Source organism: Sus scrofa, chromosome Y (assembly GCF_054392235.1).
Source record: "Sus scrofa isolate SSC_HxYL_T2T_F1_AM1 chromosome Y, Sscrofa_HxYL_maternal_Yorkshire_Landrace_v2.0, whole genome shotgun sequence".
Classification (NCBI taxonomy): domain Eukaryota; kingdom Metazoa; phylum Chordata; class Mammalia; order Artiodactyla; family Suidae; genus Sus; species Sus scrofa.
Window position 1 is genome coordinate 12,877,851 of NC_139402.1, and position 16,916 is coordinate 12,894,766.

Sequence of the window (16,916 nt, forward strand, 5' to 3'; positions counted from 1 at the left end):
AAAAAAAGAATTTGAAAAATTAGAAAAAGAGATCCAGCTGAATAAGAAAAAAAAGGTGATGAAGCTATGAAGATGAACATACAAGTTTATTGCTGAAATAACAGAATTGCAGGAATTTGGTGACATTTGCCAACATAAATTTTCATCTTCACTCTCCTGCATAACCTATAGTCCTTTGATAGGTCAGTGGAAATTAGGGTGATGTTCCGATACGGAGGAGGACTGAGGATTTGGCCTTGAAAGCGAGGCAGCTGATGTGTCAGTGGCCATTGGCATTGGGAACCATGGATGGGCTGCTGGTTGCGGGTTAGACACAGGGCACTCAGTTGGTGATATATTCTGGTATCTGGTTGGCAAAGGAGAAGGCTCCACCCTCAGTCCAAAATAACCACTTGGGAAGTTAGAAATACAGCGGAACTGAGAAATGGAAGTGGTAGTTGTAATGAAATTCACGACGTGACCACTTGCTGGAGAGTAGCTGCTTTGTGAGTGCATGTGAAACGTGGTCAACTGACTAAAAATAGCATGTTGAGCCATGACAATTTGTCCTGGTGGCCTGACTGATGGTGATGATGGAGAAGAAAGACCACTTCTAGTTGGGGTAGTTGTATTAGAAATTCTCTGGCTCATAGAAGGCCATCTTATTAAAGGCACATTTAGGTTTGTAGAGGTTGAAAATGCATCTTCTCCACGAGTTTCTGCAACTACATCAGAATTATGGTTATCCACATCACCCCCTGTTCTAGAGCGCTTCTTGCTGCAACCTTGAAGTAGAGAAGCCGATACTGGAGAACCATTTTTCACCCTGACTCTTCTTTTCATCCTCACCAACAGATGGGGACAGCCTCGTTTAAAATTTGGATTATGGTAGAACTGCAGCTAAAACCAAAAGAGAAAGGTATTTAGTGACCTTTTAAACAAAGATACGAGGACAAAGAATCCATAAAAATCTGACTTGTTTCATCACACAGAGTTAATGTCAGGAAATAATACTCATCTATTACTAACATTTTCAAAAATTTATGTAGTGGGAACAGGCAATTATGGTCCTTAAATAAAAATGCCTGGTGCATTTACAGTAACAGTATGAGGTTCAGGGGCTTGTATTGGGTGAGGTTCATCGAGAAGGCTCCAGGTGGCTAGGAAATTTCTCTATCACCCCAAATATTTTATGACCAAGTGGCCTTCAACTTAAAAGCGTAGCAGTACTTCATCCCACTTTCAAGGTCTACTATGACCCTATATGTATGAACATATTTGCAGATGTCCCTCTGTAAATAGTAACTGGACATTTCATAATACCTTGTTCCAAGCAGAGACTTCATTATCTTCTGCCAGAATGTTGGCTAGTGAGGCAGGTCTTTGAAAATTCCTTCGCAATTTAGTAAATCCATAAAGGTTAAGCTGTCGAACTAAGCTTTTCATACTCTCAGTTTCAAAAATTCTGAAGGGAGCCTTTCTCTCCAGAACTTCTTTCTTGAAGCGTTCTTCATTAATCACGATCGAGGTTCCATTTTCATCCCACCAAATGGACTTAAATCGATCACTTTCAACAATTTCCCAATGTTTTCTGGGAAAGGGCAGAGGAAGAAAATCACTATCTTCATCTGGTTCAGAGGCACACAATGTGTGGCATGGTTCCTTCATCAGGGAGCCCTCAGGCAAAGCCTGGAAAGCCTTTTCTTCACTCTGAGACCTCAAGTCCAAGTCCCCAGTGATTGAGTTATCACACCATGGTGATGTAATGGAGGATTCTGAACCAGTTGATTCATCTTTAGGAGACACACCTTGAATTTCTGAAGGAGCATGTGCCATCTCAGATAAATTTCTCTTCAGCTACTTTTCTCACCTGCATGGCTTTTGAATTCTGCAGTTTTAAATGCTGCTTTGGTAAGCCTACACAGATAAACTATCCAATCCATCACAATGGTTGCCAGCCTGAGTAGCTGTGACATCACAACACACTAGTCTCCTAGCAATCTGAGCATCACCTTCAGTCAGGGTTTACTTCTCTATGAAATTAGCCCAGTTAATATAAAATACGAGCTCCATCATTAAACAGTAACCCAAAGAGAGAAAAAAAAAATGAGATCAGCAAATGAGATCCCATTCCAATGGAATCTTTTTAATAAAAAATCACATAAATAAATTAATCCATTTCATCCCTGAAGTAAACGCAAGTTCTCTCTTGTGCACATATGCACTTGTGCCTGTTATGTAAGGCCTTGAAAATGGAGGAAAAAAAAAAAACGGCAAAGTGAAACAAAAGTAATGCAGCTCTTGAGAGTGTATAACTAGAATCTGTGCAGTATTTATATTCATAAAATGCATAGCCAGTGTTCTCTGATGGTTAGCTTGTTAGAAAAGTGTTCTGATCTCTGCTGTGCTATGGTTTCAATCCCTGGCCTGGGAACTTCTGCATGCCCCAGGTACAGTCCAAAAAATGAAAAGACAAAAAGAAAAGAAAAAAAGAAACAAATACACAATCAAAACTAAACCAAAACAAAACAAACCACGACCTTTATCACTAACCAAGACATGAAGGGCCCTGGGCAACAAGCAAAATATCTATAGCCATAGAGACAAAAAAATGATTGATGGTTGCTTGGGTTAGGAGAGGAAATTTGGGGAAGTACCATCCAAAGGGTATGAGATTTCCTTGTGGATTGATGACAATGAGAATTGGGGAATTGATGGGTGTACCACATTCTGAAAATTATGTACGCCGTTGAACTGAATACTCTAAAACTTCTACCATAATGTTTTCACATTGTTAAGAACTGATAGTGATCTGGTATCAGTGATTTTATTATATAGAGTTTTCTGTGTATCCTACATAAGTAGTCTGTGTGGTAATCAATATTCCAAACATTTTCCGTTAGGCTTGCTGAGGGAGGAAGGCACAAGGTCAGTTAAGACACGAGGGATTTATTAGGGTCTCTGAGGGGGCTGGGTGTAACTCACGATGGCATCAGCCTTGACTGCAAGGAGGTGTTAGACTTATAAAGCATCTGTGGTGGGAGTCTGTGGTTGGAGTCCATGGTGGGACCTTGTGGCAGGGAAAATGGAGAAGAAAGGGAAGGTCAAGGGAGGTGTAGGGGCTCAAGTCCTATGACAGAGTACAGTTAATCCTTGTAGGCAGTTAGTCTGTGCAGGCAGTTGCTTCCCACAGGTCCTCGTTTCTTGCTGCCCAACTTGCACATCCACATTCTGGGAGGGGTGTCCACAGCAAGTCTCTCAGGTGAGCAGCAATAGTTGGGGTGTATGGCGGTCTGTCTCCATCCTCCTGGGATCCTCTCATTCAAGCCTTCCATTATATGGGATAGGGATGAATGTCTACTCTTCTCTATCTGCTTCCTGCTGGCCTGGGGTGGGGAGTACTTGTGGATGGACATGGTACATGCTACCATAGAGGATGGGAAGCAAGGAAAAATAACATTAAACATGGGTTGATACCAGTATTGTTGAAGGAGGAGTGTAGTTTCATCTGAGTAGGTTTTAACACGTGATGTGGTATTAACACGTAAATCACAGGAACTATTGGTCATAAAACATGTTGCCTCCTTTCTGTTGCTATAAGAGAAGACCATGAAAATGTAAGGTTGCTGCTGCCAGCTGATGCTGCTTTGAGAACAGCTGGTGTCATCACGTCTGACAGGGCACATAAAACCTAAATTCTTGGCAATAAAAAGGCTTGCCTAAAATTACTTCCATAAAATTTCCTAGTCTTCCCGGACCCACAGCTACTCCATTCTGCCTTTTCTCCCTTTTGGCCCATGCAGATGCCATTGTTAATGATCTCTGTATTTCTAGATGAGAGAAGATGCAAGAATTTGGGCCCATAGAGATCCTCACCTGAAATCGGTCTGAAGGCCTGTGCCTCACCCCTGGTCACCTCCCTGAGCTCTGCTCAGCAGGTGCTGCAGGTCAACAGCTGCTGTGCCTCAAGCTTTCCTGCACGGAGAGCCTCTAGGCAAGTGCTAACTTGAGGTCACAGTTGGCCATACTCCCCCATGGTCGTATATTTGACCATAGTTTGGGGAAGCATTTCATGACCATTTCATCTCACAGTGCCAGCAATGAACATTGCTAGGTCTGGCAATGATGTCACAGATAGGCCACTCAATGTGCTAGTCCTGGACAAGGCCATACTAGGAGTAGCCAAACGTCTCTGGACAACCCATCTTCCTCGTCTATTATGGTCCAGGAAAATATTCCCTCTTGCTGCATGTTCCCATATCTAGAGACCACCGATCTCATATGGAACCATATATCATTTTCAGTGACTCAGTTACACTTCTGGAAATGCAAGAGACAGCAATTTTGTGGAGACAGTGAATAAAACATAAACCTAGAGACTCTCATGCTGAGAGAAGGAAGTGAGAAAGAGAAAGACAAATACAACATTATAACACTTACATCTGGTGTCTATTTTAGAGCACAAGTGAAGCTTTCCACAGAAGAGAAAAACATGGATTTTGAGAATAGACTTGTGGTTTCCAGGGGGAGGGGGACTGGGACGGAGTGGGATTGAGTGGGAGCTTGGGGTTCATTGATGCAGTCTCTAGCCTTCGGAATGGATAAGCAGTGAGATCCTGCTGTGTAGCCCTGGGAACTATGTCTCCTCACTTGTGATGGAGCATGATAATGTGAGAAAATAATGTAAACATGTCTGTGTACCTGGCTCACCATGCTGTGCAGTAGAAAATATAACAATATATTGGTGGCAATAAAAACAAAATAACCTATTCTGATAAGGAGTGGAAAAATATAAGAAAATATCTGTGGTCTCTTAAAAAAATGTGGAAAGCAGTATTCATAAAGTCATAAATGAAAATTGAAAAGCTTCACACAAAACAGCCCTGTTTTATCGCTGTTCAGCTGGATTAGTCCGTTCGTTCTCTTTAAATGAAATTTCATTCTGACTTGTCCACTCAGCTGTATTTTCCAGTGTTCTTAGGCTGGTTATCCCTAGATAGTTTAAACATTCCCAACACAAGGGAGCCTTTAAATTTCGATTAATGTAGCCCAGGAGAGTTATGTCACTTGGCTAAAGTCTTACCTGCTGATTGAGCTTGAGTAACAGTTGAAGGAAACATAATTGTGCCCTTGTGAGAGCCGGTATTAGTTGGCCAGGTGAGGGGATCCCACCTAGGAACATCACTGATAAGAGCCTTGGAGGGGAGAAACCCGCCAAGGTAGGTGAGAAGGTCAACAAATGACCATGTGGTCGGGGGGGGGGGGAATCTTGGGATAGTGGTCTCCTTCAGATGGTGACTTCTTTTTGTCCAGGCATTGGTGTTTTTGTTATTAGGGCCTTGTTTTAGGGTGAGTTTGATGTCAGTAGTTCTCTCTGTAGACCAGTGCAATGTGGATGTCCTTCTTAAGAGGGAACTAGAGATTTTAAGAGTTATTTTATTCACTTTGGTTGTGCATATGATACTTAAGTATTCCTGACAAGAGACATTCCATCTAGGCTGGAGACAACCCTTTAAATGATACTTTCCCAGAATGTATAACCCCCTGGTTATCGTGGGGCATCAGATATTCTTGCAGAGACGGATTGCAGCACTCAGTTTCCCATGCTGAGAGTATGTTCTTAGTACCCCCCTTAAACATTGAAATATTGTAACACAGCCTCAAAGAACTATTTGGGAAGTGAGTTTTAGAAAGTGAACCCTAACCTCAAAACACAGAACTAGAGTATGAGTCACAAGGTTGTCTCTAAAATGATCCTCATTTTCACCAGACATTGTCAACCTAGAACTGTAGAAGGAATACCCCAAAGGGAGAACATATTTTCAAAGCATTTCTTTTCATTAATGTGTATTCTGGGGAGCCAGGAAGAACCAGGCTGCCTCTTGGATTTCCCACAGTCATGGCTCTTGAATTCACAGCTGTTGCTTACCTATCTTCCCTCCTGTGATTTAGGGGCACACTTTTCCCATGCTACAAGGTCATCAGGATGGCAAATGTCTGAGAAGGAGGGAGTAAGTTGTGAGCTATATCTTTATAGATTGGGTTCATACCTTCCATCCGACAATTTCTCCCCTGTAACACGGTAATTTACACTTAGGAAATTTGCAAATACACACACACACACGCAGAGAGAGAGAGAGAATGCAAATTCTAAACACCTGGCCAAGTAGAATCTCACTTTATTGTAAAACATTACCTAGTCACTCAACCAAAGTAACAAAGGATTTCAAAAGCAAATACAAATTAAAGGCCAATCGATTCACGTAACCTGTTATCAAGAGTATGAACAAGGTAAGGTTAAGGTTCAGAAACCTTTCTTTTAGCAGAGAGACAGAAACCTAATTCAAGTTTTACACGAGCTTACCTTTAAAGTTAGTTTGTTTTTTAACTTTAAACTCCCAGTCAGTCCCGACCAAGCTTGAAAATCCTGTCTAGTGTCCACTTCGCAGAAATCTTCCATCGCTTTCTGTATCCGTATTATTCTCTCTGCTACCTTTCCATTCAAAATAACAAGCTACACGACAGACTTACTTTCTGTTCCCTTAATAAAATGCAATTCCATTCCTCCTTCCTTCTTTACTGAAAATACAATGTCTACTTTTCTGGATGGACTTTTTATCACTTCTAAAAGTATGTGTTTCCTGGTACAGAACATCACATCATAGCACCAAAACACCGATAAAAGTCTTAAGGGATGTTGCTGTCCCTTCTTAGTAACTGAAGCCTCAGCATTCGATTTGACTTTTATCAAACCTAGGTGCAATAAGAAAAGCTTCTGCCAATGAATCTGAAGACATGCTCATATAAGTTAGATCATTCATTTTGAATGGGAGCAAGCTGCTGAGCTATGGAATGGGTGGAGGTATCCCACACCCAGGGCAAAAGAACGGAGGCTGGGAGAGGTAGCTTATCATGTTCTAGATGAGCAAGGGGGAGGAGAGAGGGCTCGGAAAGAGAGACAGGAGTGAGAAGTCTGAGGGAGGCTCTGAAATTAGATAAAATATATCTGCCAAGAGTTGGGGGCTGGGCACTTGGTTAATATCAGGAAAGAACAGCTAAAGGGTGTCTCTGATGGGGTGCAGTTTGGAAGGGGTTTTGGTAAGGGTTTGGAGATGAGACCACCAACATGCACAATAGAGACTTGAGAGGGGTGTTTGTGACCTGTTAATTGAGGTTGTGCTGAGTAAGTGGCCCCTGTGTTGATAAGAAAGGATACCAGCTTACCTACAACTAGCAGAGTTACCTGGTGCTTCACCCGAGTAGTAGTTGTGGGTCCGGGATGCAGGGGTTTCCAGGGCACCCTCAGTCATCTGTGATTCTGCCAAGGTGGCTTGGCCAGTTGAGGTCCAAGGATTCTGGTCTCTCTGCAGGGAGGGGTGTGGCCCTCCCCTGAGAGGTTTCCAGTGGCCTCTCTTATCACACCTGCAGCATGGGCCTGGAGTGCCTTAGAGCCATTGTCCAGGGGAGAGAGCTGATATTTGTGGGAGCGCTGAATGGCAGTTGCCTGCATTTTGTATTTAGCCTGATCTCTTTTTAAGTGTTGGCGTTCAGCCTCTTTATGCTGATTATTAAAGACCTTGAAGGTGAGGGTGAAGACATCCTGCTGAGGGGTTTGAGGGCCATCCTCCAACTTTTGTAATCTGTGCCTTATGTCAGGGACAGACTGAGAGATGAAGGGAGTGTGGAAGGAAAGATTCCATCCAAGTGGGAAAGGTCTAACTATGTATCTTTTTGAAGTGCCTCTGCTAATCAGGAAGCAGAGCAGGTTTTTCATGTGGGCTTTGTCTAATTTCTTCTTCTTTTTTGTAGTTAAGACCTGCTTCACATAGTCCTCCTATGAGACAAGTTACCATGTGACTCTGGTGTCTGAAGGCCTGGGAATCGACTGGAGAGTCCCAGGTTGGATCCTGTCTTGGGACTGCTACCGCCCGCACTCTTTGGTTCTTGTTTTGCCAGCAGAGGTCATCTGTGTGGGCCTGAGTGGCTAACCAGACCCTTTCCTTTTCCGCAAGGTTGAGGATGAAGGATAAGGTGACATCAACACCATGGCAGGTAAGGTCACGAGACTGAGTGATTTGTTCAAATACCTTAATGTAGATGGAGGGATCAGAGAGAAGGAGTCTCATCTTTTATGTTTTTCAATTTAAGTGGGAGGGGTTGGACATGGAAATAGGGACATGGACCTGGGCAATCCCTGCAGTGCTGGCAACTCCCCCTCAAGGGACCAAAGGAGCTGGTTGGGAGGATTTTGGAGAAGGAGGAAACTGGGTACAGAACTGTGAATGAGGAGGAGAGAGAGAGGGGTCAGTATCTGGGTTAGGATGGGGAGAAGCTGAGGACGGCTTGGGTCGGAGAGTGGAGGATTTTGAGTTGGGGGAGAGCTGGAGGCATGGTGAGATTTGTATTGTGGAGAATAATGATCTGCAGGATCAAAGCAGGATCTATCAGAATGAGCGGGACTATGACATAAATGGTGGGGAAGAATTTGAAAGGTGAAGCAAGGAGAACAGAGGGAGGGGTGTGGGCTGAGGGTAAAGACATAGGGCCTTTCATGCCACTCGTCATTACAGTGACAAATGTTATTGAGGTCACTCAGGCTATTTACATTGAATGTGGACTTGTGGTTGCCAAGGGGGAGAGGGAGAGGGAGGGAGTGGGATGGATGGGGTGCTTGGGGTTAATAGATGCCTTCTAGTGCCTTTGGATTGGATTAGCAATGGGATCTTGTTGTGTAGCCCTAGGAACTCTGTCTGGTCCCTCAGGGCGGAGCATGATAAAGGGAGAAAAAAGAATACATACATGTATGTGGAAGGGACTCACCACGCTGTACAGTGATGAAGCAGAACGTGAACAGAACACGTTGGACCAGCTATAATGGAAAAACAAATACAACATCACTATAGAAAAAAATTGAAAGTGGCATTTTGGGAGCATTGAGAGCCATTAGCTAATGTTTATCCTGTGCACACGGAGTTACAGAAGAATTAAATATGCTTGGACCTAACATTTCCTCTTAGGAATACCTAAATTCCATAAGAGGCAACCAAGCGGTGTGTTCTGCGGAGGAGTGGAGGGCTTCTTCGCCATGATGAGGACTAAGAGGGGATGTGGGGTAAGGAAGGGGCCACCTTAGGGAGTGCCACTTTTTAGGCTGAGTATCTCTAAAGTCTGGATAGTGGACGCTGAGGGACAGAGAGAGAGGTTTTGCACTGATGTGGGTGTCCCCAGATGAGAGGGATGGGGCCAAGTGTCTATGCATTCTACAGACCTAGTGTGATGCTTTGTTGCAGAAGGTTGTACTCTGATGTGCCAGAGGAACTGGGGCCCAAGAGCCATGCTGACAGGAGACCCAGAAAAGTGACATTTTCTCACCCAAGTATAAGAAGGTAAGTGCTGGATGCAGAGTCAGTCATGGAAAATTGGAATTCCCCGTTAGGGTTTCCTCCCTGACTGAGCAGGAGAGGACTGGTGCAGAGGTGCCTGGATCAGGGACCCAAACCTGGGTGGGTTCCAGATGTTAAGCCAGGAAGAGCTGCCCCTGCCTGCTGCTCTCTGGCTTTCAAACCCAGGAGTTTGGGGCACCACTGATCTGATTCCCATTCTCGTAACATTCCCGCTTGGGTTTTAGGACCAGATGTGAATTTTGCTGAGAGAGGAGTGGGCAAGGGCATTTGATATTAATGGCTCAGGAGGGCACCAGCCTTGACTGTGAGGAGGGGCTAGGCTTATAAAGGATCTGTGGCAGGAATCTGCGGTGGGAGTTCATGGCAGGAACTTTGATGGGAACAATGAAGAAAGAGGAGGGGAAGGTCAAGGGAGGAGTAGGGGGTCAAGTCCCATGACAGAGAGCAGTTCATCACTATAGAAGTTAACATATGCCTCCAGGTGTTTTCCTCAGTCCGTTGGTTCTTGCTGCTCAAACTGAGCATCCACTTCTGGGAGAGGTCGTCCATAGCAGGTCTCCAAGTTGAACAGCCATATATGGGGGCAATGGGGGTCTGTCTCCATGCTGCTGGGAACCTCACATTTTCATAGTCATATTAGCACAGCAAATATGATTCTTGTTGGTATGTCTATCAATATATGCTAAGTATTCATGAAGTAGAGATTTCGTGTTTATGTAGGGCCCCTACCATTAAGGAAATCCAACAAGTAGGAGATAAGTCATAACAAGAGAGTTTATAAGAAAAACGACTTATATGAGTGTAAGAGGAAACTTGCCATTGTTGAAAGAGCCAAAGGATATAATCCAAGATTACATGGAATCGTAGTCTTTTTTTTTTTCTTTTGTTAGAACAGGAAATAGGCAGAGGGGTTTTGGTGAGGAAATAACAAGGGCATAGAGTCAGGAGCATTGAGGTTTCCCATAGGTTTTGTGACCAGGAAATGGCCAGGGGATGTGTGAGAAGGCTAGGCCTTCCTGGCATTATGGGGTTGCAGGATTCCTAGGGGCTTGTGGCTGAGGTAACCAGTGTCAGGCTTAGCCTCAGGCTGTAAAAGGTGCATTTGAGGAAAGGGTGAGACTGTTCCAAGATAGGGTCATGGAGGGGTAGGTGGAGAGGGTGAGAATTTGCCAAGGTATGGTGTGGGGTGAATTAACAAAGCTAAAATGTAGTCAGGGCCATCATTGTTCCAGAGAGTTGGTTCTTATTTGGAAAATATAAGGGTCTCAGCAGTTTGGGTGCATTGATCTGGTTTTCTGAACATTATTGTGTAGGAGTCCAGAAACAAAGGAGTAGCAACATAAAATAGGACCTAGATTTTATGAAATGGTCTTAATATGGGATAACAAGCTGCTCCTTTGCACAGAGAGACCTCATTTTTTAAATATTTAATATGAGTCAATATGTGTCTATATTTATCAAATTTAAGGACGGAATATTTTCACAATTAGAAAGAGTGTCCAGTTTGGCAGTATGTCTTAGTGTAATGCAGTTCTTAAGTCAGAATGCTTTGTATTAACAAATAGTCGTGAATTTTCACTTCATTAAACATTTCATGAAGATAGACACTCCACGAAAGATAGTTTCATGAAATTTGACAGTGATATCTACTGATTTTTTTTTTTGGAGAATTTTAGTGTCTATTTTCTTTACAGGACATCCCCTTAGATTTACATATGCAGATTTTGTGGGGGATTGGCTGATAAAATATTGTGTATATGTGAAAAAAATAGGAGTTCATGTTAAGAATTAAAAAAGTCTCATTAAACTGTGGCTGAGAATTTTGGGGTGCTAGAATGGCTGGATCATATATGAAAGAAGTCACCTTTGTGGCTATCAGGGGAAGACAGCCTAATTCAGGTGTCTCTGAGCTCCAAATTGCAAACTGTATCTTGAATCACAATCATAGGAGAGAGTGAAAAGTTTTGTCTTGAAAAGATGCCTATAATATGTTGTATGAAATTACCTTTAAAAAGAATAAGCTTTAGCTTGGGCTTTGCATCTCTTTACTATTTAGCATTGATGCACAGTGGTTTCCTTTCTCTTAGTCATGAGAAGCTTTCCTAATTGGATGGTAATATTGTCTTTAATCATATATAAGTGTGTACACATACACACATATATATATTTCTCAAAGGAATTTATCACATCTGTAGTTGTATAATGATCATAACAATCTGATTTCACAGATTTCCATCTCAAAGCCCAAACACATCCCACCACCCACAAAGTGTCTCCTCCAGAGACCACAATTTTTTTCAATGTCTGTGAGTCAGCATCTGTTCTGCAGAGAAGTTCAGTCTGTCCTTTTTTCAGATTCCACAGATCAGTGAAAGCATTTGTTGTTGGTGTCTCATTGTATGGCTGACTTCACTTAGCATGATCGTTTCTAGGTCCATCCATGTTGCAAAAAAAAAAAAAAAATGCCAGTATTTTGCTCCTTTTAAAGGCTGAGTATAATTCCTTTGTGTATACAAACCACATCTTCTTGATCCGATTCTCTGTTGATGGACATTTAGGTTGTTTCCATGTCTTGGCTATTGAAAATAGTGCTGCAATGAACATTGGAGTGCATATGTCTTTGCGAGTCACGGCTTTTTTGGGTAGATGGCCAGGAGTGGGATTGCTGGATCCAATGGGAGTTCTGTGTTTAGTTTTCTGAGCACTCTCCATACTGCTTCCCACAGTGGTTGCACCAATTGACAATCCCACCAACAGTGTACTAGGGTTCCTTTTTCACCACACCCTCTCCAGCACTGATTGTTTGTAGACTTTTGGATGATGGGCATTCTGGCTGGTGTAAGGTGGTACCTCAGAGAGGTTTCGATTTGCATCTCTCTAATAATGAGTGATGTTGAACATCCTTTCATGTGTTTCTTGGCCATCTGTATGTCTTTGGAGAACTGTCTGTTTAGATCTTCTTCCCGTTTTTCGATGGGGTTGTTCGTTTTTTGGGTGTGGAGCTGCAGAAGGTGTTTATAAATTTTGGGCATGAATGCCGTGTCAGTCCCTTCACTTGCAAAGATTTTCTCCCATTCTGTGGGTTGTCTTTTTTGTTTTGTTTAGGGTTTCCTTTGCTGTGCAGAAGCGTTGAAGTTTGATTAGGTCCCACTTGTACCTTTTTCTTTGTGTTGTCAATACTGTGAGAGGTGGATCCGAGAAGATGTTGCTACCGTTTATATCAGAGTGTTTGGCCTATGTTTTCCTCCAGGAGTCTGATAGTGTCTGGTCTTATATCTGCGTCTTTCATCCATGTGGAGTTCATTTTTGTGTATGGTGTTAGGGAGTGTTCTCATTTCATCCTTTTCCATGTGGCTGTCCAGTTTTCCCAGCACCACTTACGGAACCAGCTGTCCTTTCTCCATTGTATATTCTTGCCTCCTTTGTCATAGATGAGTTGGCTGTAGGTGTGTGGGTTTACCTCTGGGCTTTCTCCCCTGTTCCAGTGATCTCTATTTCTGTCTTTGTGACAGTACTATGCGGTTTTGATGACTGTTGCTTTGTAGTAGAGTCTGAAGTCCGGGAGCCTGATTCCTCCAGCTCCATTTTTCTTTTTCAGGATGTCTTTCGCTAGTGTGGGTCTTTTGTGCTTCCAAAGAAACTTAAAACATTTTGGTCGAGTTCTGTGAAAACACTCCTTGGTGATTTGATAGGGGTTGCATTGAATCTGTAGATTGCCTTAGGTAGTATGGTGATTTTGATAATATTAACTCTTCCAATCCATGAGCATGGTATATCTTTCCATCTATTTGTGTCATCTTTGATTTCTTTCATCAGTGGCTTATGGTTTTCAGAGTACAGGTCTTTTGCCTCTTTAGGTGGGTTTACTCCTAGGTATTTTTTTTATTTTGGATACAATGGTAAATGGGATTGCTTCCCTAATTTCTCTTTCTGCTCTTTCATTGTTAGTGTATAGAAATGCCATTGATTTCTGTGTATTGATTTTGTATCCTGCGACTTTGCCAATTTGGTGGATGAGCTCTAACAGTTTTCTGGTAGAGTCTTGAGGATTCTCTAGGTATAGTATCATGTCATCTGCAAATAGGGATAGTTTCACTTCTTCCTTTCCAATTTGGATTCCTTTTATTTCTTTTACTTCTCTGATGGCTGTGGCTAGGCCTTCCAGAACAATGTTGAAGAGTAGTGGTGAGAGCGGACATCCTTGTCTTGTTCCTGATCTCAGCGGGAATTCTTTCAGCTTTTCGCCATTGAGAATGATGTTTGCTGTGGGTTTGTCATATATGGCCTTTATCATGTTGAGGTAGGTTCCCGTTATGCCCACTCTCGGAAGGGTTTTTTTATTTTTTACCATAAATGGGTGTTGGATTTTCTCAAAGGCTTTTTTCCGCATCTATTGGGAGGATGGTATGGTTTTTCTTCTTCAGTTTGTGAATGTGGTGTATCACACTGATGGATTTGAGGATATTGAGGAGCCCTTGCATCCCTGGGATAAATCCCACTTGATCATGATGTCCATTCCTTTGAATGTATTGTTGGATGCGGTTTGCTAGTATGTTGTGGAGGATTTTTACATTGATGTTCATCAGTGAAATTGTCCTGTAATTGTCTTTTACTGTGGTGTCTTTGGTTGTGGTATCAGGGTGATAGTGGCCTGATAGAATGAGTTTGGGAGTATCCCGTCCTCTGCAATTTTTGGAAATAGATTCAGAAGGAGAGGTGTTAGCTCTTCGCTAAATGTTTGATAGAATTTGCCTGTGAAGCCATCTGGCCGTGGACTTTGGTTGGTTGGAAGTTTATAAATCACCGTTTCAATTTCAGTTCTTGCGATTGATCCATTTGTCTTTTCTACTTCATCTTGGTTTAGTCTTGGAAGATCGTACTTTTGTAAGAATTTGTCCATTTCTTCTAGTTTTTCCATTTTATTGGCATATAGTTGCATATAGTAGTCTCTTTGGATCTTTTGTATTTCTGCGATGTCCGTGTTACTTCTCCCTTTTCATTTCTAATTTGATTGATTTCAATCCTCTCTCTTTTGTGCTTGATAAGTCTGCCTAGGGGTTTGTCAATTTTGTTGATCTTTTCAAAGAACCAGCTTTTCGTTTCATTCATCTTTTCGAGGGGTTTCTTTGTTTCTATTCATTGATTTCTGCTCTGCTCTTTATGATTTCTTTCCTTCTACGAACTCTAGCTCTTGTCTGTTCTCCTTTCTCTAGCTGTTTAGGATGTGAAGCTATCTTGTTTATTTGAGCTTTTTCCTGTTTCTTGAGGTGGGCTTGTTTGGATATAAACTTTCCTCTTAGAACGGCTTTTGCTGCATCCCAAGGGTTTTGGAGTGTTGTATCTTGTTGTCATTTGCTGCCAGGTAATTTTTAATTTCCTCTTCGATTGCTTCAGTGATCCATTGCTTGTTGAGTAGCATGTTGTTTCGCCTCCATGTGTTTTCGTTTTTTGCAGTTTTTTGCTTGTTGTTGATTTCCGGCCGTATAGCGTTGTTGTCGGAAAAGATGCTTGATGTGATTTCGATTTTCTTGAAGTTACCGAGGTTGGATTTGTAGCCCAGGATGTGATCCATCTTGGAGACTGTTCCATGTGCACTTGAGAAGAATGTGTATTCCGTTGCTTTTGGATAAAATGTCCTTTAAATATCTCTTAAGTCCATCTGGTTTAATGCATCATTCAGGACCTGTGTTTCCTTATTGATTTTCTGTCTGGTTGATCTGTGCATTGCTGTAAGTGGGGTGTTCAAGTCCCCCACGATGATTGTGTTATTGTCAATTTGTCCTTTTAAGGTTGTTAGCGGTTGCGTTATATATAGCAGTGAACCTTCTTTGGGTGCATAGATATTTAAAATTGTTGTATCATCTTCATGGATTGATCCTTTGATCATTATGTAATTGGCCTTCTTTGTCCCTTAAAGTATCCTTCATTTTAAAGTCTGATATGAGTCTTGCTCCTCCAGCTCTCTGTTGATCCCTGTTTGCATGAAATAGTTTCTTCAATCCTCTCCCTTTCAATGTGTATGTGTCCCTATGGGTCTCTTGAAGACAGCATATATACGGGTCTTGTTTTTGTATCCATTCAGCCCGTCTACGTCTTTTGGTTGGGGGATTTAGTCCATTCACATTATAGGTGATTATTGATATGTATGTTCTTATTGCCATTTTATGAATTACTTTGGATTTGTTTTTGCTGCTCTTTTTCTTCCCGTCTTCTCTTGTTCTTTTCCGCCTATAGAATTTCCTCTAGTGTTTATTGTAAGGCTGGTTTCGTGTCGCTGAATTCTCTCAGTTTTGGCTTATCTGTGAAGGTTTTGCCTTCTCCTTCAAATCTGAACGAGAGCCTTGATGGGTAGAGGAATCTTGGTTGGAGGTTTTTTCCCTTTCATCATGTTAAGTACATCGTGCCACTCCCTTCTGGGCCTGCAGAGTTTCTGTTGAAAAATCTGCCGACACCCTTGTTGGGTTTCCCTGTATGTTATTTGTTTCTTTTCCCTAGCTGCTGTCAAGATTTTCTCTTTGTCTTTAATTTGGGTCAGTTTGATTGATATGTGTCTTGGGGTGTGCCTCCTTGGGTTTATTTTATATGGTACTCGTTGTGCTTCCTGGATTTGAGTGAGCGATTCCTTCCCCATGTTAGCAGAGGTTTTGGCTATTATCTCTTGGAATATTTTTTTCTGTCGCCTTCTCTCTCTCTTCTCCTCTGGCACCCCTCTAATAGGGATGTTGGTGCCTCTAATGTTGTCCCAGAGTTCTCTGAGACTCTCTTCATTTGTTTTCAATCTTTTTTCTCTTTTCTGTTCTACATCCATAATTTCCAATGATCTGTCCTCCACCTCTCTTATTCATTCTTCGGCCTCCAGGAATCTGCTGTTAGCTGCTTCGAGTGAATTTTTTATGTCAGGCGTTGTATTTTGCATCTCTTCTTGTTTAACATTTATATCTTGCATATCTTTGGACAGTGGTTCCTGTAAGTTATCCATCTTGACCTCCAGTTTATTTCCAATGTCTTGCATTATCTTCCGCATCAACACTCTATAAAGTCTTTCTCCTGGAGGCTGAGAATCTCCTCATGGCCTAGCTGATTTTCTGGGGTTTTTCCTTTCTCCCTCATCTCAGTTATAGCTCTCTGTCTTTTCATGTCATAGGTTTTTCGTGTGGCGACCTTCTTAAGGATAACAGAGTTGTAGCCTCTCTTTCTTCTATGTCTGCCCCCCTGTGGCTGGAGTCAGTTTGGGTGCTTGCTGTATGCTTTCTGATGGAAGGGGCTGATGCCTGCCCCCTGGTAGGTGGAGCCGATTCTAATCCCTCCGGTGGGTGGGGCTTAGTCTCTGGATGGGATTAGAGGCAGCTGTGTGCCTGAGGGGTCTTTAGGTAGGCGGTTTACTGAGGGGCAGTTCTGTGATCCCACCTGGGTTGTTGTTTGTCCTGGGGCCTCTCAGCAGCTGACTGACTGGTGGGGCCTGGCATTTTCCCCAAATGGCCACCTCCAGAGAAACGTGTGGCTGCTGAATATTCCCAAGAGCTTTGCTTTCAA

The 16,916-nt window shown here is 42.5% G+C and overlaps 2 protein-coding genes across 2 annotated transcripts in view; one reads left to right on the top strand and one right to left on the bottom strand.

The window, feature by feature from the left end:
• Positions 1-16,916, top strand: part of LOC146394372 (heat shock transcription factor, Y-linked-like) — a 455,151-nt gene that overhangs the window by 229,319 nt on the left and 208,916 nt on the right. The window lies entirely within an intron of this gene.
• Positions 184-1,815, bottom strand: LOC110257907 (heat shock transcription factor, Y-linked-like). The gene is made up of 2 exons (XM_021080914.1): positions 1,303-1,815; positions 184-879 (listed from the first exon to the last, which is right to left on the bottom strand). The coding sequence occupies exons 1-2, from the start codon at positions 1,813-1,815 to the stop codon at positions 184-186; spliced, it is 1,209 nt and encodes a 402-aa protein (XP_020936573.1).

Coding starts and splice junctions, on each gene's coding strand:
- LOC110257907 (XM_021080914.1), bottom strand. CDS start 1,815: ATGGCACATGCTCCTTCAGAAATTCAAGGTGTGTCTCCTAAAGATGAA. Junction 880..1,302: donor AAGTCTCTGCTTGGAACAAG/GTATTATGAAAT, acceptor TTTTGGTTTTAG/CTGCAGTTCTACCATAATCC.